We start from the raw sequence: 20,706 nt of genomic DNA, 5'->3' as shown, positions 1-20,706 counted from the left end.
CAGTTCTGTAATATGGCATGTTTTTGCCTTTCTTAATTTTTTTGTTCCCATTCTGTTCCTGACTGCTTAGTGTCTCTTAACTAAATTAAACATATCCACACAGTACATTACATTAAGTTTATCATCATGAAGTGTTTAATTATATTTAACTGCAGAGGTAAGGTAGGGGGTTCAAAATATAATGAAAACTAATGTCAGTAAACCTGCAAAGGAGGAACAGAGCTACTGAGCTCTAGTGGTTTACTGTGGATTTCCACTGAAAGAAATGCCCAGGTGCAGAGTTAATGCTCTCCCTCAAAAAACAAATCAAGTAGTATGTCCTGGACTTGGAACTGTGCAGATACTTGTGCAGAGGATGGCTCTACAGCCACCTTAGTATTGAGACAGTGTTCTTTAAAAGTTAAATAACAAGTAAGGCCTAAAATTTTAATCTAGAAAGACTGGGTTATTTAAACTTAAAAAGGCAAAGAGAAAGCCAGAACTAACTCAGGGGTTGCGAATCTGCAGTTTAAGTGGATAGTCAATAAAATTTTATATGGGAGCAAACAAAGGGGAGAGTGCTGTCCCTGAGTAGCAGATGGCATGTTCTGTGTATATCCTGACACTGACTGGTAGCTCCAAAACACGTCCAGGTGACACGTCCGACAGGGTTGTGCTGAAGTTGATCTTGTGGCAGTGGAAGCATTCTTGCTTTCTGGACTCTTTTGTGGCCTCTTAACCATGGCCCCTTGACACCTTCAGGTTTGGCAGTGTCTGTGTCCAAGAGGGCAGCATTGATGGGTGAAGATCATTCTGCAACTCAGGAATAGTTTGGGGTGTCTGGTGCAGCAATGCAGAGTCTCCGAAGGCAGAGTGAGCAAGCCTTTTCAGCTGCTCTAATTTCCAATATGTGTACTTACTATAGAAACAAACACAGATTAAAGTATCTTGGTGCTTTTGCTTTAGAAACATTGGCTCCTGCGTGTGCTCAGGAGTATAACTGTTCATAATCGAGTGGAAAACTTCTGCCTTGACAATTTAAAAAAGAAATAACAAAGACTCGTCTCTTTCCCAGCAAGAAAAAAAGTGAAGAAAAACATCTGCAACTTCTGTGTTTGCTAAGCAGTTACCGTGTACCCTTTCCTGTTCTTGTCCAAGGTTTCATTTTCATTTAATGATTTTTTTCCTCACATTTTAAAAATAAACCTTGAGTATGTATTTAATTCATTCACAGTCTGCTGTAATTAAGTTGCAGATAAACGTGTGGTTACCATATGACAAAGTGATATTGAAAGGAAATGCTTTATAAGGATCACAGTAGTAGGTGTCCTTGGGCCTGGGCAGTGCTGGGACAGCTCTTCTGTTGGATCTTCAGCCTAGATCCAATTATGAGAATAAAAGTCATATGGTAAATTAATAGTCACATACTGAATAGTGACAAACTGAATCAGGTACTGTACAACCATGGTTGAATCAAGCATCAAAAATAATGTTATGGACATGAAAGAAGGAAAATAGATGGTAATGCAATAGAGTAGGGGCTGAAAGAGCTGAAGGTGAAAAGGGAAAAAGAACAATGCAAAGGAATGTCTTGGCAGTTTGCTAAGGCTGCATGGGTTTGGGGCTGGTGATGAGTAAGACTTCCTCACAGCCTGTTTCAGATCCTGGTGTAGAGCATTTACATAACTGTAAGAGGTAGATGCAAGGTTGAATCTTAGCAAAGCAATCTATAACTCTTGAGGTACAAATCTGGTCTGCTAAAAACACAGCTCTGAAACCAGGTGGATGCAGATCAATTTGTATTCAGGTAACCAGCTGCATGTATGCACAGGGGGAAAAGAGGCATATTCTGAGCTTGTGAGGACAACTGGGGAAACGTTTCCTGCAAAGATTTCCCCTCTGCAGGATTAATTCCTCAAGTCTGCTCCCAAAACTCTCCTTTCCTCTCCTAAAAAGGAAACATGCATGTTGGTATCGCTTGTGGCTTTCAAAGAAGGGAGCAGAGCAGTGAGATGAACTGTGGCCGCCACACAGACAAACCCACTTTTCATTGGGCACTTCCTTTTGTAAACTTGCTCTTTGTCTCTGAAGCCTCCTGTGAGTTTTGTGCAATTTGGATCACACAGATCAGCAGCAGGACTGTTCCCACCTAAATAAACATTTCTCTCAGTAGAAGATGGAAGCTGTGTTTATTCTGAGACATAATTACGAGTGGTGAAGTCTGATAAATCCAGATTGCAAATACAGTGTTTTTATGCCATGTAATTTAGTTGAAGGGGAAAAGTACATTATCTTTTCTTGGTTTCAGTTCCTTAAATTGCACAAAATGAGAAACCTCATGGTGATTTTTGAGAACCTTTATGCTTTGAACTTTCAATGTGCCATTCTTTGAATACTTAAAGATATAATTCTAGGCCTTGCAAAGCAGTTTTCAGTGTAGACATTTTAAAAAAATAGCATGCAAGAGCACATTTATAAAATGCTTCTCTTTTCTAATTCTCTCATTTATATTTTATTGTTTAAAATGGGGTTTTTCAAAGTTTTTTTTCTGGCTGTGGTAGATACAACAGCTTATTTTTGTAGCTATAATTTATTACATAGAATCACAGAATAGTTAGGATTGGAAAGGACCTTAAGATCATCTAGTTCCAACATCCCCCAGTTGTTTCAATTTGATATTTATTCTTATGCAAAAAGAAAAGCATGCTGCCATCTTCCCAAGGATATAACAACCATCTGACGAAAGTCGACCTTAGATGTGCTAATAATGTTTGTGGCTTTGTGCTTTAACTGACATTTAGTTAAACATGCTTTGTTTCCTAAAAAGATTGCCATATTTTAATTAAATTATTGACTTCAGGTTACAATGTTGTTAGCTTTCAGGCGAACACCGAGCTGTCTCTCTTTTCACAAAGCCATGTGAAATTGTGATGCGGAAGCTGATAGCACACCCACTTGAGCATCTTGCCACTAGAGCATGTTGGTTTGGACACAGGACTACATTTGGTGCTGAAGCTTCAGCAGTACCTGTTGCTTAGCATGGTTATATGGGTTTGTACTGAAAAATAATATGCATCTTGTTAAGTGGGGCTGTGTTGATGCTCGGTTTTCTCATGTTTCCATGACTCAAGTCTGAATCTCATTATGACCAAATGGCCAAAAGGAAAATATTATTTAAGCACACGCAGCCTTCCCCAGACCATCAGCATTGCTAATCCAGCAGCTATGGGACATAGACCTATTGTTTTCTTTAAAGCCAAGTATAAAAGCGAATAGAATTTATACAGCATTATTCATTTTATAAACGTTTAACACTTTTAGCATGAATAGATGCCTGCATGAGAAGAGGCAACACATGAAGATTTGCATCTTGTGGAATTACTGTAAAATTATACTGGAGTGCAGCAGGAGGAGTTGATCAAGTGGTTTGTGCAATGCTAGCTACAGTTGGAGAAATGCAAAAATACTTTGTGTTAAGTATTTCTAGTGTCGTATATTGTTTAGTCTAGAGGGAAATTAGAATGAGATACCTGGGTATTCAAATTATTTGTAGAATGCTACCTCAGCAATTGTGTTATTTGTTACTCTGATTGCACAATTCTGTGGCACTTAGGGACACAGTTTCATGGCGGACTTGTCCGTGTTAAGTTTATGGCCGGACTTGATAACCTCAAAGGTCTTTTCCAACGTCAGTGATTCTGTGGAGGCTTATCCCACTCGTATGATGGTCAGAAATCAAGCAAGGACTGGAGCACCACCCCAAGTGGCAGTAGATGATAATAGTGTAACTGGATTAATCACTTTCTAAATGTTTCTCTGTTGCTGTAGTGGAGTTCATGAAAAGAACAAAAAAAAAAAAATAGTTTAAAACTATGAATCATACATGTACATGCTCAACTGCATCTTCTAATTCTTGTCCCATGGGTTCATTGCATACCTTAAGGCAAAAGTCCATTTGTAAAAGTCCTGTGTAATATGGTTAATACACTATGTACCAAATACAGGGTTTAGGTAATGCAGAATTTATTTACACAAATACCAAAGAGTATATGAAATGTCATATAAAGAATACTTTCTTTTTCAACCAAAAAATATATGGCATGGGATAAAGTGAATTTTCCTTCAAAATGTAAATGTTTAAGCCTTATAAATACCCCAGTAGCTCCCAAAGACCTTTGTTTCCAGTATTAAGCTGCTGAAGAAACAAGGATTTAAACATGTCAGCCTGCAAAGTAAACACTCAGCTGTGTGCTGAGGTGTGTCATAGAAAAGTAATTCCTAAATAGTTCTCTGACCATAAATTCTATTGCTTTCTATATTAATTGGATTGGAGAGGTTTTTTTATGGTTTATGGGTCAGTATTTTACCTGTGCTTCTGAAAAAATAAGAGGAAATTCATCCAGTTTACATTTGTATCAGTTTGCATCTACAAGAGCCAGTCTTGTAGACAAAGTCAGTTGATTTAACAGTAATGTAATGTAATGATTTATGTTGTTGTTGGGTAGTTTTTAATGGACTGTTGTTTGTTTGTTTGGCCAGACCTAAAGCACTGAAGGATGCTGGGTTTGCCTATCCTTGACATTGTTGTTTCAACACTGAAATCCTTTCAGGAAGCCTGGTGGTCACAGAGTTGCATTTCTGTGAAAAAAACTAAGCATTTGTGTCCCTTCTGTTTGTCTAATGCTTTGTGTGGGGGGGATGTTATGCAAATCTCTGAGGAGACATAGTATAGATTTGCTGATTTTGCTTATACATTTACATTGCCATTATTGTATTACTTTCTTTATATAATTTTTAAAAGCTCCTTTAAATGAAATGTGCTAAATCTTCTATTAGATTTCACTTCACATTAAAACCACAGAGTCTGTCTGTAGGAATTTTCCCCTTGTGAACCATTTGTCTTTCTGACTCAGTAATTCCAGTGCATCAGAAGGGAAGTCTTTTTACAGAACGTTGTGATATGGCCCTTTCCACAGTGAAATTTTGAACCTTTCAGGCTTTGAACATTATATTTAATGATACTGGTAGTGCTTACAGTATTCACTGACAAATACACAAATGCTGGCATTCCACAGCAAACACTTCTACTGAAAGATCAACTTAAGCTCGTGACAAACTTGTAGCATCTGCAGGCAATGGATTCTTCTTCTTGTGTATTCTCAAGGTTCCAGGCCTTTGATTACAGTTCAGAAGTCTCAGGGAAATGTTATTTGAGACAAAAACCTTCTCAAACCCGTGGCTGTCTTACAGATCTTAACTCATTTCCACTACAGGCTTTTCTTTTATCCTTGTGTTCATGTTTTTAGTGTCCATCAATTTATACAGCAGTGCTGTTGCCCAGTGGCGAGGAAGGAAAGAACCAAATCAAAGATGCATTTCAGACATAGTAATGCTCATTTCTCGATAGTGGGGTACTCACAGTCTGGGTCGTCTCATCTGTTGCATTCTGAGCACTGCATGATACCAGGAAAGTTAAATTTCTTAGAGAATTTTTTCTCTTATTTAGGGGTTTAAAAATACAGGGAAGTGTAAATCTTTGTAAATCCTGTAAAGCAGCTGTCACCAACATTAAATATTTTACTTAATAGAAATACATTAACAAATGGATTGTGCAATGCCTAGAACTGAAGCTCTCCAAAGCAACTGAAGCTACATTTCTAGAAAGGTCATCAATTAAAAATGTACACAGGACATTCAGTTTATGACACATTAACACAGTTTGTGGCTTGAGGATAAGAGTTCCTGGTGAAGTTAGCACAAAATACTTCAGCAGTGTGCATTAAGAACAGACAAATTGTAACAGCAGGTCTCAGTAATGGGACTGTAGTTACCTGGGCTAGCAGATGGCTTAGTAAAGGTAGAAATACAAACTAATTCCCAAACATGTAATTGCTGCACTTCCTTTCATTTTGTAGTTTGGTGATTGCTGGCTTTATGTATCTTTAGGGCTTGATCACGTAATAGTAAAAGTACTCCACTTGTTACCTGAGTTAGACTGCTGCTAAAACTGGAGAACAAAGCTGTTGGAGAATGCAGCTACTTGGAATGGAGACTGTCCCACCTGGAGCACGTGGGGCAGTACACCAGGACAGCTTCCCTTTGGGCAATGCTAAAGGGATTGACCTCGGTTTTTTGCAGTGGGCAGCTGACTGGTGGCAGTGCGTTTAATGCCAGTGGTTTAACGCTTCTGGGATTTAATCATGTTGTTATGGGTATTCTACAGTATCTAGAATTTTCCTTGGGTTTGCAAATAGTTTGTATTTGAATTACTAAAGTTACACTGATGTTGTTATTTTAAAGTCCTGATGCTACCACCATGTGTTTGCCTCCACTGGTTGATAATGTGGCCTTAGTTGAGCAAGCCACACATACAAACCACCCGAATCAGAGCCCAAGTGGAGAATCTTTGGTAAATGTAGCTCACACCTATGAAGGGACTCATAGTAGCATAACTCTGTATATACAGTCCTGCTTACAGAATGCCAAGTTCAAAATTAGTAGTGTAACTGTGAAGTACTGTTCCAACTAAGAGCAGAGTAGCATTACTTTCTTGACAAGTGGGTTAGAAACAAATCCATCTGCTTTTATTACAGCTTTTGTCTTGCCAGTTTTGCTTTGCATTAGTAGCCCTGGCTTTTAAGCTAACTTAAAGCAATGTCCTTAGAAGAGTTTTCGCATGCAGAAAATTCCCCAGATTTTGCTTAAAAATAGATCCTACAAGCATGTTCACTCAGACGGCTGCATGTGTATGTTTATGTAAGATGTGTCATGGGAGAAAGGGAAGACTGTGTATTCCATCAGGAAAGTCATCCCTTAGTGATTTGAGACTGTTTCTGTTTTAGACAAAAGTTCCCATAAGATTCCCTGCTCGGACTCCTGAAGGAGCTGGAAAAACAATTTCCGTCCAGAAGTAATAATAGCACAGCCTTTTTGGTTTTGATCATAAACTGACATTTAAAAGTCATCTGAGGAAAGACATTTCTTGATTAAAGTCAGGTTTTGTTTAGTGCAGTTGTAGCTGATCCTTCCCATCTGGCATCGCAGTACTTGTTGTGATACCTTTCAGTTGCCCCATGTCCAGTTTATGACATCCCAAGTGAGTTTTGGACTTTCCTATGGGACCCTTCAGTGGATTGGGCCATTCTGTTGCCCTGGTTATTGCTGAGCTTTTCCCTTGGGAAAACTTGGAAAAGTGACCCAGCAGAGAAGATGAGGTGATGATCTGGTACCCCCAAAGTGTGTTTGGAATTATAGTTCTGTCAGGACTGTTGCAGTTTTTGCATCCGGTGTTGCTTTGGTGTTCCTTTGCATGTCAGATCCACATGTTTTCCCATGGAATACAGATATTACATTTTATGCATGGAATAGATTGTGTGACTGCCTTTCCGGGCTTTTTCCCTGCGTTTTCAGTGTTTAAGATTGCTCACCTATTCCCTGTGTGGTAGTTTTGCTTCCTGCTTCTGCTATGTGGTCATTCCAAGGAGTCATCCTTTGGTGAGACACAAGCCATGCATCCTCATGAGGGTCTGGGTCAGGCACAGCTTCATGCCACGGTTAGATTTCAGTTCTAGTGTGTTTTCTGCCTGGAGAGAGATGTAGCTATTTGTGTTTTGGCTTTTTATGTTTTGTGGATTGCGAAGATATGATCTTTCCTGCTAAGAAGCTGGATTTTATCCCAAATCCTGTGAATTTCATACAAGATCAGATTTTCATGGCATCAGGATTGATTGCTAAGACCCCGGCATTTACTGGCAGCACAGAATAACCACTTGCTGTGTGCAAAACTTGCCAACACACACTTCCAGGTACAAGGGAAATCACATACTGAGATTTCCTTGGGATACCTCTGGCTTCTGTACACAGAAAGTACCACTTCCAGCAGGGGGTAAATGCATTGGTGAGGATGGAAGTCAGGGGTGTGTTTTAGAGTGATTTGAAAAGCTGAACTCTTATCTAGTTCCTCTGATCTATTTTCTCTTGTGATTCCCAACGGTCTTAGGTAGGAGTGGGTGAAGATAAAACCTGACTCCGTGTTTAGCTAGGGTATGCTTGGGATCTCTTGTAAACAAGGAACTTCAGAGTTGAGTTCAGTTCACCAGGTATGAGCTAATCCTAAATTATTTGCAATAAGTATTTGCAACCTGGAGCTAAAGAAATTGCTAGAATCTCTGAGACCTCTGATATTAAATAGAGAATATTAAAGACAAAGGTTATTGAGAAGCAAAGTCTCAAAAACTTGTTTTATTTTCTCCTCAGAGGAGCATAATTCCACAGGGAGCAGGGCTGAAAAAAGATGACTGTTCTGGTAGGCGAGTGACCCGAGAGCTGCATGTTTCTGTGCTGTAACTCCCGTGTGCTTTGTTGCCCTCTCTGTGTCTTTGTTCCCAGGATAGTTCATGGTCTTCATCCCCGTGGTAAATACAGTGCTAGATCCTTTGTAGACATTAAAACTGGCAAATTCCATGTGTTTTATGTCATTTGGCATTCTGTTCCAATCGCCTTCAGTTTGTCATAAATTCCTAAACCAGAGCAAGATCACATCTGGTAGCAATTTCAGTCAGGCAGATGAGGCGTAATCCTGCAGAAGCAAGCTCATTTTCTCCAGTGCTTTTCAAAGATGAGCTCTCCTGCTCCTTTTCCATAAGGCACACCACCTGACCTGTGAGCTCTGTAGAATGCTATAGGCTCACAGACTTTTCACACTTTATAAAGGCAATCTTTGGAACACAGCTTTGTATCCAGTACATGAGGCAGTACAAGGGAGTAACAGTGCTGACGCCTTCTGGGAACAGGCTGCATCTGGAGTCTGTTTTCCTTTCCAATAGCATGTCCCTGCAGTTCCTCATACTCCCGAGTAACCTGTCACCTTTCCTACTGCAGAACTTCTAAAGAATCCATCCACAGCTACTATTCTGCTTTTCTTTTACATGCTTTTAAAATAGTTATAGCAGAAGTCGCAAGGCTTGGGTAATTCCAAGACTGTAAAATATTAGATGCACTAACAAAGTAATGGAACAATTATCAATCTCTGCACATTGTAGAAACTGAAAATAGCTCTAATTCCCACTAATGTGGAAGTTTAAAAATAGTTTTATATGTTTCATCATGTTCCCATTGTCCTGTTATATTTTGATGATAGTAGTTATGTTGGTATCTCATTGCCTGTATTACTTTATGCTTTCAAAGCTATGTGTGGAGCTTGGTGGTCCAGTTTCTCAAAAGCAGCAAAACAGAGCATGGTAGTAAAGTTATGGAAATCACAGAGCAGAGCCTAGTGCCATGATGATGTATTATAATGTGCTATTAAAATCAAATTAACAGAACTGAGGTAAAAAATAATCTCTCAAGGTTTCCAAGGTCATGCACAAAGGCCTCCAAGTCTGTTTGTAGAGGCGCACAATGCTGGTTTTCCCTCTGAGGTGACCAAACTTAAGTATCTTTTGATATCCCATGAGTGATACTTCACAAAAAACCCCACCAAACCGTTCAAACTTTAAACACCACAACATAAACCAAACCAAGTATGTCAGAATTTGTATTTGAAAAATCATGGCAGTCAGGTGAAGTTCCCAACGACTGGGAAAAGGGAAATAGAACCCCCATTTTCAAGAAGGGGAAAATGGAAGACCCGGGGAATTACAGAGCAGTCAGTCTCACCTGTGTGCCTGGCAGAATCTTGGAGCAGATCCTTCTGGACGGCACGCTAAGGCACACGAAAAACAACAAGGTGCTTGGTGACAGCCAGCATGGCTTCACTAAGGGGAAATCCTGCCTGACCAATTTGGTGGCCTTCTATGATGGGGCTACAGAATTGATGGATCCACTCGGTGGATAAAGATCCCTGGTGTCCCTCAGGGATCGGTGTTGGGACCGGTCTTGTTTCACATCTTCGTCGCTGACATGGACAGTGGGATTGAGTGCACCCTCAGCAAGTTTGCCGATGACACCAAGCTGTGTGGTCCGGTTGATACGCTGGAGGGAAGGGATGCCATCCAGAGGGACCTTGACACGCTTGTGAGGTGGGCTGATGCCAACCTTATGAAGTTCAACCACGACAAGTGCAGGGTCCTACACCTGGGTCGGAGCAATCCCAGGCACAGCTACAGACTGGGCAAAGAAGAGATTCAGAGCAGCCCTGCAGAAAAGGACTTGGGGGTGCTGGTTGATGAGAAAATGAACATGAGCCGGCAGTGTGCGCTCGCAGCCCAGAAAGCCAACTGTATCCTGGGCTGCATCAAAAGGAGCGTGACCAACAGGTCGAAGGAGGTGATCCTGCCCCTCTACTCTGCTCTTGTGAGACCTCACCTGGAGCATTGTGTGCAGTTCTGGTGTCCTCAGCATAAAAAGGACATGGAACTGCTGGAACAAGTCCAGAGGATGGCCATGAGGATGACCAGGGGACTGGAGCACCTCCTGTATGAAGACAGGCTGAGGAAGTTGGGGCTTTTCAGCCTGGAGAAGAGAAGGCTGCGTGGGGACCTCATAGCAGCCTTCCAGTACCTGAAGGGGGCCTATAGGGATGCTGGGGAGGGACTCTTTGTCAGGGATTGTAGTGACAGGATGAGGGGTGATGGGTTTAAACTTAAACAGGGGAAGTTTAGATTGGATATAAGGAGGAAATTCTTTCCTGTTAGGGTGGTGAGGCACTGGAATCGGTTGCCCAGGGAGGTTGTGAGTGCTCCATCACTGGCGGTGTTCAAGGCCAGGTTGGACAGAGCCTTGTGTGGCATGGTTTAGTGTGAGGTGTCCCTGCCCATGGCAGGGGGGTTGGACCTGTATGATCTCAAGGTCCTTTCCAACCCTAACTATTCTATGATTCTAATTTAAACTTGTTAGTTTAGAGTAACCATACTACTACAGATGCAAGCTGGTAAGATGCATTGCAACTGGAAAGCACTCTCTATAAACCGCCTTGTCTACAGTTTTTGTGACCTAATTTATACACTTTTGAACCTATTTATTCTCAGGAAAAATATCCTGACATTGTGACCCTTCCAGAAGGCCTCCTGGGAGATTATATACTGCTGAGGAACCCCAAAACTTCTGGGTGAGCCAATAAATCCATTTCTTGATTTATGCAGATACAGGATTGTGAAACACATAGGGACAATCTGTTGGTCTGCTTGAACAGTGTCACTCTGCTTTGTAATGCATTTAAACACAAAGCCTAGATAGTGTGTGTTATATTTTAGGGCTATAACCACACATAAAAAATGTGAAGAGTTAAAAAAACAACTAATTTTATGTAGAGGTCATGTGCACACTGCTCTGTTAGAAAAATCAATCGCATTGCTACTGCTTGTACCCACTCTTAAAAAGCTAGGTGGAAAAAATAAGAGGACTCGAGCAGCCTTTTAATTTGCATTTAAAACCAAACTCCATTACTATTTTAGTTTTGGAAGCTTGTGCTACAATGAAGAGTCTAAATTCCAAATTTAAGAATGCCAGATGCATCCCCTGTACAATAGGGTAGCACTTTCCACCCTGGTGCCTGAGATGCTCCATCCTTGCGTGCACAGGCACCTTTGGAGCTGGGCAGGTACAGCTCTGCTCTCTTCCATGCAGCAATCACATTCCACCCAGGCAAAGCATGGCTCTCTGGTCATCTTCTCTTACAGAATGGAAAGAAAACCACAGCCACTGTGTGACTGAGAACAGCCAGAGTTGTATTTTTCCATTGTTTTAGAAGGAAATCAGTTAGACAAGGGAGGGGAGCACTGCACTCCCATTTATTGTTATTACTGTTTGCCCAAACAAATACAAATAAACCCTAGTGTAGGTAGTAGTCTGGTTTAGCCAGATGTGCCATTTAAAACCAAAACCTTTTAACTCTGGGCTGCTGAAATGAATCTTTCTGAGCCCAGCATAGTCAGAAAACTATTGTGACTACGTGGTATTCTGCAGTTTCTCTTCATGTCACCAAGTGGCAAGTGCCACTACACATACTCCCTCTCACCCACAATCACACCATTTCAGTGGGTTAGTAGAAACACACTTGCATATTAATTGGTTTGCAAAATCCCAGCACAAGCTGTGTGCAAATTCCCAAAGAATTCTAAAAAATTCAGTGGCAAAAGGCCAGCAAATCCTAGTGAAAGAAAACTTCCACAGTCCCAATTGATCGGAAAGGGACCTTCCTCCTTGCAATGACTTGTTACCATGCAGATCAGCCGGGATCAGGAAAGCCTTACTTGCCATGAGGAATACTCCTAAAAGCAGAGATGGGAGTGAAATACAAAACATAGTAAAGCAGAGAATCTATTACAGCTGTTGTTTTAGAGTAACCCCTGTGTACGTGACAGTCTTCCCCCGCAAAATTCAATGGCCTCCCTGGTCCCTTTGTAGGTCCTGCTGCAAAAGCTGGAACTAATATTTTGCCTTGCAAAAATCACCACCAAGACCCTTGAGGGAGTAATGAGGGTGAAGAGTATTAAAAAAATTAAAAGCAAACCAATGCAGGACTCTAGACCTTAAGACAGATTTACCCCTGTACGTTACTCTAAAGAGGCCATGAATAGCGGAGGCGACGTTATTTTGAAACCCAGAACACCCCTGTTTATGCAAATGATTCATCTGAAATTATTTTTCTCCATTTTCATCCTGTATCCAAGTGTGACACCTGAGCCCAGGGTGCAAATATAGCACAGAGAGATGCCGTCTTTCCTTTCTCTATCTTACTTTTTATCACTGCTGTGGAAAATTACCATTCCTAAGGGATGACATGAACCACGGGAAAAATCTTTGAGGTTGAGAACTGGAGCATGCCTGGAACCGTTCCTCAGCAGTAGATCACTGGTTTTCCTTGGTTCCAATACACGTCTGGTTCTGAATGCAGAACCAGAGATCAGGGTTTTGCGTTCCTTGGGGTGAATTTTGTGTAAGAGCACACTGAGTGGAACCTTCAACTACTGCACTTCCTGCTTTGAAGAAAGCTCACAGACAGGTGCTGAGTTAACCCTTAACCAGCTTTTCTGTACCTATGCTACAGGTTTGAATTAATGATTGTTTGGAAGATACACATCGATGAGGAAGGGAAACCTACACCTGTTCTGGACCTTCTGACTAAAGTACCAAAGCCAGGTAACACCAGTCACTTCAGAGCCTGTTTCTGAGCTTCCTGAGGAACAGCCATCCCCTTTTCTTCCCAACATCTCTTCAGGGCACATGGAAATCCCTCTTGTGGAGCCCAGCCAGGCAAACAGATCAGAATTTAGCAAGCAGCTAAGCTTCAGCTCCTGTGTCACTTCACTTAACAGGGCTCACAAAACATAACAAGCTTGCTCTCTTCTAGACAGCAGGGAACCTGCTTTGGCTGCCAGTAACAGGTTAGCTGTTTGAAAATCCTGTTTGTGGTTGTGTTTTTCTTGCAGTTCTGGGCCAGAAGATGGCAACTATTGAGAATGCGCCCACCCGCTTCCGGAGCATGCTGCTTCTGGTTGGGATAGAGGAAGCAATTGAGAACCTGGTCAACATATTTAGCTCGGAAAGATGAATACCAGCCTTATTTACAATAGGTAGCAATTTCAAAAGTAGTTTTAATTCAGATATTGTGTTACACAGTCTATAATTTCATTGAATATAAACATTAAGTTATTTTCCATTTAGAAACCATACTCATAAAACATGCTATCTGTACAATTATGGCACGTTATATATAAACTGTCATGACAGGAAAATAAATACAGCCATTTAAATACAAAAATGCCAAATAAAATAGTTACATGTACAGAGTGAATTCATTATAAATTTATCTTTCTGAATCATTAATGTACCAGAGTGGTTTTATCTTCTTAACATTTTCTAGATACCTGGAAAGTGTTAAAGATCATGCACTGTCAAAAATCAAGTCCATAAAAATCCATTTCATTTCACAGCTCTGTAAAAGTACAGTGATTTTAAAAGGACAAGAGAACAGTAAGAGACTCCTGGAACAAAGAGTTAAATAGCTTTCTCATTAAATTAGGGTGGAAGTAGACAATTTGAAGATTTCAAAGACATACTATGCTAAAAACAAAAAAGGAAAAAAAAAAGTTAACTGTATGAAGTAACTTTTTTCCACACAGCAAGTGTTGAGAGATAGCGTTAACCTAGAAAGAGCCATTACACTTCTGTGAGGAGAGATGGACGAGTTAAGGACTGCTCACTGCAATACTTCCTTTTGATTTCCTATCTCCAGGGGAAAGTTCTAGTTACAAATGCATCACATTTCATACATTCATCCCTGAAGAAACCAGAGTGGAGAGATCTCCCTTCACTTCCACCAGATGTACTGTTAGCTCACCAGCAACCTCTCAGCATTTCTCAGAAGTTCCTGCTCTGCACTAGATGTCCATCACAACCAACTGCTTTATCCAGACCAAATCTACATGACTGTAAGTCACATACTTCTCTGGTAGGGAATGACAGCTGCTCCTGGAATCAAGGGGGCAAAGCCACAAACCAGAATCTCAATAACATCATGGGACTTCCTCTTCAAGTCCACGACTGCTCTAACCGTATCAGCAGCAGTTTGCCAGCTCCATTTATCAGTTACGAAAAAATACGTTATAGCAATGGTGAAATAGGTGGAGAAACCAAGAGCTAAAGAAACAGTATGTTTATAATACCGTAATTGTAATAACCTGCTATTTGATCACTGAAATAGTCTCCTACTGTTCTGGTAGGTTAGGAAAAACTGGCAGGCTGGACTGGTTTCTCTCAGAATCTACAGTTGAGCAATGCCAGGGATTAAGGTTCAATGAGCAGCAATCTAACAGAATACCTTGTTAGATATCAGGCAGACTTAATTTCAAGTTTGGAATCTAGTAGACAGGCAAAATGCAGTGCTCTTTATCCACTGATGTATTACTGGTTTAGCTGGTTTTGTGTAACCCTTAGTGTATTTCATCTTTAGCTCTTTCTTCCATGAAAATGAAACTTGGTAACAGCACAAGCTCTTTACTTGCATAAAAAAGGTGTGTGAAGTTACAGCATAAAACCCTGAAAAGTTTCCTTCCCTCTTCCTCTAACAGTTGGAGGATTTATAGATTTTAAAGTAGCCTCTCTTCCCCCCAGGTCTCCTTTTGAAAGAAGGGGTTGTTATCACGGTCACCTACCAGCTTATTGCCCTGTTGCAGTGTCACATTTCGGTGAGGCATCCCACTAACGTGTCGCCACCCACAGAAAAGCTCTGCAGTGGTCTAACTCTGCAGCTCATACCTTTGAGTTGTACGGGGTTTTCTCGTTTTGCTTTTTGAGTTTCAAGTAAAATTAAACCATTCAACCAAAAATCCCAATATAAATATATTTTCTAAATGCTAACCTACGTTATTGTGAAAAAAATGACCTGGAAGCACACGCTGCATTCAGGTAATGGCAGGTCACTGTAGCTTGAACAGCATCTCTGCACACTTATGGGTGTGCAATTCACAAGCATAAGGGAAACTGCCTGTAGATTTTACCATACTACCTTCTGTTCTGGATACATCCTCAGTCTCCAACTCAGGATCTTCCTTGAGGATGGCTTTTACTGCAACCTCACAAGGCTTCTGATGGGCATACTAACATTTATGAAGCAAACCCATCATTAAATTGCTGATGTAGTGATACAAGCTTAGCTCCAGTACTCGCATGAGAAAGTGACCCCTTGGCAGCTTCAGAAAAGAAAGCCAGTTTTTTTGCATTACTTAAACAAATGAGCCTAAAAGTGGCTACTCATACTACACAGCATGTGGGATATCGGTGATATAATGCCACCATTTGACACAACCTAAAAGTTCTGAAATAATTTGTAAAATATATTATTCTTACAGTTCACCTTAAATTAGGTAAGAGCGAGCTCTGGTTTCACCTTCAGTAGCAGCACATAATGTATAGAAAATACAAGACCAGTATGCCAGAGGCATTAAGCCCAGCTGTCATGTACAATGCAAAGACACTTGCCTTTAACTCTTTTCACTTTGTTTCAGAAGCTTTAGGTAGATGCAAGGTGACCAAAGAGCTGCTGGAGGCAGTCTGGTGTTCTTAAGCTCATGTGTTATCACTGAAAAGCGTTCGGCAGCAACACAGTAGTTCCACAGGTCAGTAACACTGCAGTAGCCACCTCAGCTGTATTTTCTGCTAAATGCTGTATTTAATGTTGTTACATTTATTAATTCAATACATCTGTATTTAATGCTAAAATGTTGTTAGGTTTTGTCACTCTTCTAGTGGGTATGAGTGAGGCTCAGAGCACAAGCTCCAAGGCAATTCTCCTGTTAGTAATTAGGCTTACTATGTTAGTGCAATACTTCAGGAAACCTTTCATTCTGTGCTCTTTCAATTCTAAGAAGGAATTCAACTTTTAGTATTAATCGCATCTGTCCCCTAGTTCCAAGGTATGGCACGTTATCTGTTCTGTCATATTAAATACATTCATTGAGGTTATGGAGCAAACGTGCGTTTTAGTGCTATTCTGTGTCTTTGAAAGGCATACCAATTAAGAAATTGTTTCTGAAAGCAAAAACATTCACAGCTGAAAGATGCACTGAACACTATAGGGAAAAAAACCCACCATAACTGTATTCCGTTTATCTTTCACTTTCTATATGTGTTTGAATAAAAATAACCTTAAGGAAATGGTTACACTTTATGGAGAACTAATGTGCAGTCTTCATTCTCCTTGAAGAGAGGGGACATCACTGGGTCATCTTTGGCCTGTACATTCTTCAAATAATAGTTAACTATCTCGCTGTCCAGTTTGTACTGGTGGGGAATGCTTTCGTACGGTTTTAGGTCGAGGTCCAGCACAGAAACAGAAAAGGTGAATCTTGATTTGGATGTGAGTACCACAGGTCTTTGCTCAGAGCTAGAAAACAAGGAAAATAAATTCAGCTAATGTAGAATTTAGGAAACTATAGCTCCAGCTTAACCAGCTATAAAGTGAACATGCTGACACCTCTTCCAGTGTTTTCCTTTCAGCCTCCACACAGCTTAATTCAAAACATTACTCTCAATTACTGTGTCTGTGTGTAGTAAACCTAACCTGTTCTAGGTGATATGAATTCAAAGCAACATCCTTAATAGTCATCAAAAGCAAAAAGAATCACTGCAGCTCCTACTCAGGTTCAGGGTAATACAAATTTAGTATTAGAACTAATGCTCAGGCATATACTCAAGGATGGAAGACTTAGGTCAACCACTACACAAATCATCTCCATAATTAATGTTTTATTCAAGAACTGCAGAAAACAATATTCTCCAGAAATAACAAGGCTTTGATGAAACAAACTCCCCTACAGAAAAGCAGACCAGTATTGCTGACATAAGTCAAGATGAACAACACCATGGCAGAGCCTCCTGCCTTACAGTGAGTCACCTCTATTATTGCCTATTATTGTAATTAGGCAGTTAATCGCAGCTAGTCTTGAAAAATCTCTCATACAAGGACACCAAGGCAGAATTGTATGTGCCTAGTTAAAAACATGTATATCTACTATGAACAGTCAAGTCAAATTTTAGGATGGGAGTAAAATATAAAATCTCTATCTTTTGTATCAACTTAAAACTTCAGAAACAGACATTTGTCCTAACTATCTTAAATCAGAACTCTACCTTACTAACAGCTCACAGCCAAATATTTGGATGCTGCCCCACCCCCAAAATCCAAATCCCCACTTTTTAAAGTTATTTGACTGAACTTGCAAATGCATCTTCAATTTCTAAATCAGGGGGAGTCACTCAGAAGCAGGCACCTCTTACCATTCATCTTGCAGGCAGGGTGAAAGGGCAATCATGAGGGAGCAGTCTTTAGCAGTCATTGCTATTCTGTACTGCTGCACCTGTACAACATAAAGTGTAAGAGAAAATCTGTGTGATTTTTATCTGCCTTTAGCAAAGCATACTGTTCTTTATGGAAAGCATTAGCATACTCAGTATGTTGGTACTTTAAGAGCTGGAAATTATCTCTGTAACAGATTGCTAACAGAAGCAAGTGATTTTACAGCATCCTGTATAAGAATCCTGTTTATTTCTTACAGATAGGTACTTTAGTTGAAGGCCAAAACAGCACCAGCTCATGCAAATGCCTCTTCAATCCAGAAAGGCAACCACCAGCTTGAGTCTTCTCCCTCAAACTGGTGCTAAACATGTTTGGTTTTAACTCCTTCTGCAATACAGATGCACCCTGGCACAATGAAGAATTTTTGACTCTGCAGACCTCTGGCAAGCCAGTAGCAATGCTGACACACTGTTCATCCCTTCCAGTGAGACAGGAGTGTGTTAACAGTCTAAATAAGCTTCAACACCACACACAGGGAACGCACCTTTGTTAACGCAAATGCTACTGTCCCGTCATCTTCCGTTGAAAGATCTAGCAGCTTCTCATAAAATGCTTCATTGTAAGGTCCATCTATCTGTAACGTACTTCTAAATAAATTTTTAAAAGAAGATTTACAGACAGCTGATTTACAGGTTTTCAAGCACATCTTTTCTCAGCAGCCCAGAACCTCAAATTAGAACAAACAATAACACTAATAAATGTAGCAACAGGTTAATACTCAAAGATCTAACACCATGATCAGGCCCTGTTATTCTCGTATCACTCAAGACTTGCTGCTTCTTAGGACTTGAGCTGTTTGGTTTAGGTATCTTTAAAGATGGATCATTGCTAATCCACTGCCACCTCTTTATCACTACAAAAATGAGTAAGTTTTAAACCATTTAACAGAGCCTTGCTGAGCATACTAAGAGGGTACACTCCTCTGGCAAGACCCTGCTCTGCTCCTGCTTCATAGTGTGTGCTCACAAGGGGGTGGTCTGGCCTCCTGACTTCCTTCCTTTCCCTGTTGAACACCTGACCTCTACCTGGAGAGCAGAGCCCATAAAAGTGGGGTGTTCAGCACACAAACTCAATACAGACAAAAGAATATCTTTACAACTTATTTGTTTAAGGTTATCAATATACAAGTAAGCTGCACTGCAAGTGATTTAAGCAGAACTTGAGGCCAACCCCATTATCTGTAGGACAACCCTTCAACTGCACGAGGAGCCCAAAGACCTGAAGGAGCTCAAGCAGAAGTGGTTTGCACGTGAAGCCAGAGTGCCCTCGTGTGAGCAATGGCAAAAGTACAGGCGAGCTACAGCCCAGAATGTAAAGCAGCATCCAAGTCAAAGCTTGTTACAGCAACTATTATTGCAACTAATAAGCTTTATTTGAGAACAAATTTAGCACCTTGCAATGCCCAGTATTCTATTATTTCTTTACCAGGCAAGAAATAACATAAAATAAAGATTTTTGTGCCTCAAGCATGGTTTGAACACTTGCAACGTGGGTTACAATCTGCCATTTGGAGCTATTCACATCATGCAACAAGGGCAGGCTGATTCAGAGCTGCTGCAGGGCACAGGCACAGGCTAGATTGTTGCCAAATATGAAATTCAGGGGTTTAAAAGGCAGGTTGTAGGTAGCCCAATATAGACTTAGGAATGACTGAAAACATAATTATTGCTGCAGATGCAGTTCTAGCTCCACAGGTACCAAAGGCAGGAGAAACCATCCATCTTACTCTATATTTCGTCACATATAGAGCCTCCACAACTAAGAAGCAGGGCATTGTTCTCTCTTACTCTGCTGTGAACTTCCTGTAATCATTATGTAAAAATTCAGGCCAAAGTGAGTAACATCAAAACTTTGACAATAAAGCTCATCTTTTATGTTACCTGGCATTTCAAGTTAGAAATTCAGAACATGCAATCCGTGAAGGAAGGTTGCATACAACATAACAAGAGATAGTGTCTGCACAGAGCCAACGTTGTCTGTGTACCTCCTTAACAAGAACTGAAAAGAAAAGCTAAGTCTTACCTTTCTTCAGGAAATTCCTCTAAATACTGTTCAACTCTACTGTACAAAGGATGGAGTCCTTCAATATCCAGCATGTCCAGCATCTGAGCCTGAAGGGTTTTATAAAGGAGACAACCCCTTGGTAAGCCAGAGCTTTCCAATTTATGTTTACCTAGAAGAAAATGTATGTTCAAATAAGACAAGATATGAGTGATGTCTTTGCTTCATCTTGCCACTATACAGGCTTGTGCACAAAGTAAATCCAAACACTCTCTAGACCAAGGTGGGGGGACACAACCCCAAAACACTTCAGTACCCAAACACCAATGTGCCAGGTGCATGTGTACTAAATGGCACATTTGCACAGCATTTATTCTGACTGCAGAATAAAACACCTGGTATACAACTCTACAAATTGCTCAAAAACATTAACCACCCAAACCCCATACACTTCCACTGCAGTCTACTTCCTTGAGTCTACAAGAGACATTTGTCATGAGTTTGAAGCCACCACAAATTCACTTTCAGCAATATGAACTGTTGGCAGAAAGTAATCTAGCATTTCAGACACTGGGTCTTTTTAATCTAGTATGATATGTATGAAAGATACAGCTTTCTTTATAATCTAGTATGATAGTATGAAAGAGATATGTATTTGCTGTAATTTCTGTAAGACAGCTCTTTCTCCACCACAACAAAATCAACCAGCAATAAAAAAAGACCTTCCTCAAAAGTGGCGTAAGAGACATGCTGTTTATGTAATCAGGGTAACTAGCAGCATCTTGAATAATGAGAGCTTCACAAAACTTATGCACTCAGGAGTTATTATTTACAGTTTTTCCACTCACTTCCCATTCCTTTCCCTCCAGTATTCATACCTTTCTCTTCACCAGGAGAAGAGTAGAAGAAAATGAGCTACACCCTATCTG

General features: G+C 40.5%; 2 protein-coding genes across 5 annotated transcripts in view; one reads left to right on the top strand and one right to left on the bottom strand.

Moving 5' to 3' along the window:
* The window catches only part of CENPP (centromere protein P), a 150,302-nt gene extending 133,714 nt beyond the window's left edge, over positions 1-16,588 (top strand). For 3 of the 4 annotated variants that reach the window (XM_065687072.1, XM_065687073.1, XM_065687074.1), the window contains exons 7-9: positions 10,947-11,026; positions 12,968-13,059; positions 13,350-16,588. In XM_065687072.1, the coding sequence (XP_065543144.1) occupies positions 10,947-11,026; positions 12,968-13,059; positions 13,350-13,471 (294 nt within the window). In that variant the 3' untranslated portion in view covers positions 13,472-16,588. The remainder of the gene's footprint in view (positions 1-10,946; positions 11,027-12,967; positions 13,060-13,349) is intronic. The other variant, XM_065687071.1, reaches the window with a different exon arrangement.
* Positions 13,495-20,706, bottom strand: part of IPPK (inositol-pentakisphosphate 2-kinase) — a 34,398-nt gene continuing 27,186 nt past the window's right edge. The window contains exons 10-13 of the mRNA XM_065687066.1: positions 19,799-19,949; positions 18,261-18,363; positions 17,698-17,777; positions 13,495-16,804 (exon numbers count right to left, since the gene is read on the bottom strand). Of these exons, the coding sequence (XP_065543138.1) occupies positions 16,579-16,804; positions 17,698-17,777; positions 18,261-18,363; positions 19,799-19,949 (560 nt within the window). The 3' untranslated portion in view covers positions 13,495-16,578. The remainder of the gene's footprint in view (positions 16,805-17,697; positions 17,778-18,260; positions 18,364-19,798; positions 19,950-20,706) is intronic.

The sequence above is a fragment of the Lathamus discolor genome, chromosome 7, assembly GCF_037157495.1.
Source record: "Lathamus discolor isolate bLatDis1 chromosome 7, bLatDis1.hap1, whole genome shotgun sequence".
Taxonomy (NCBI): Eukaryota; Metazoa; Chordata; class Aves; order Psittaciformes; family Psittacidae; genus Lathamus; species Lathamus discolor.
Note: the sequence above shows the minus strand (reverse complement) of the source record. Positions and strands in the feature narration are given on the sequence as shown.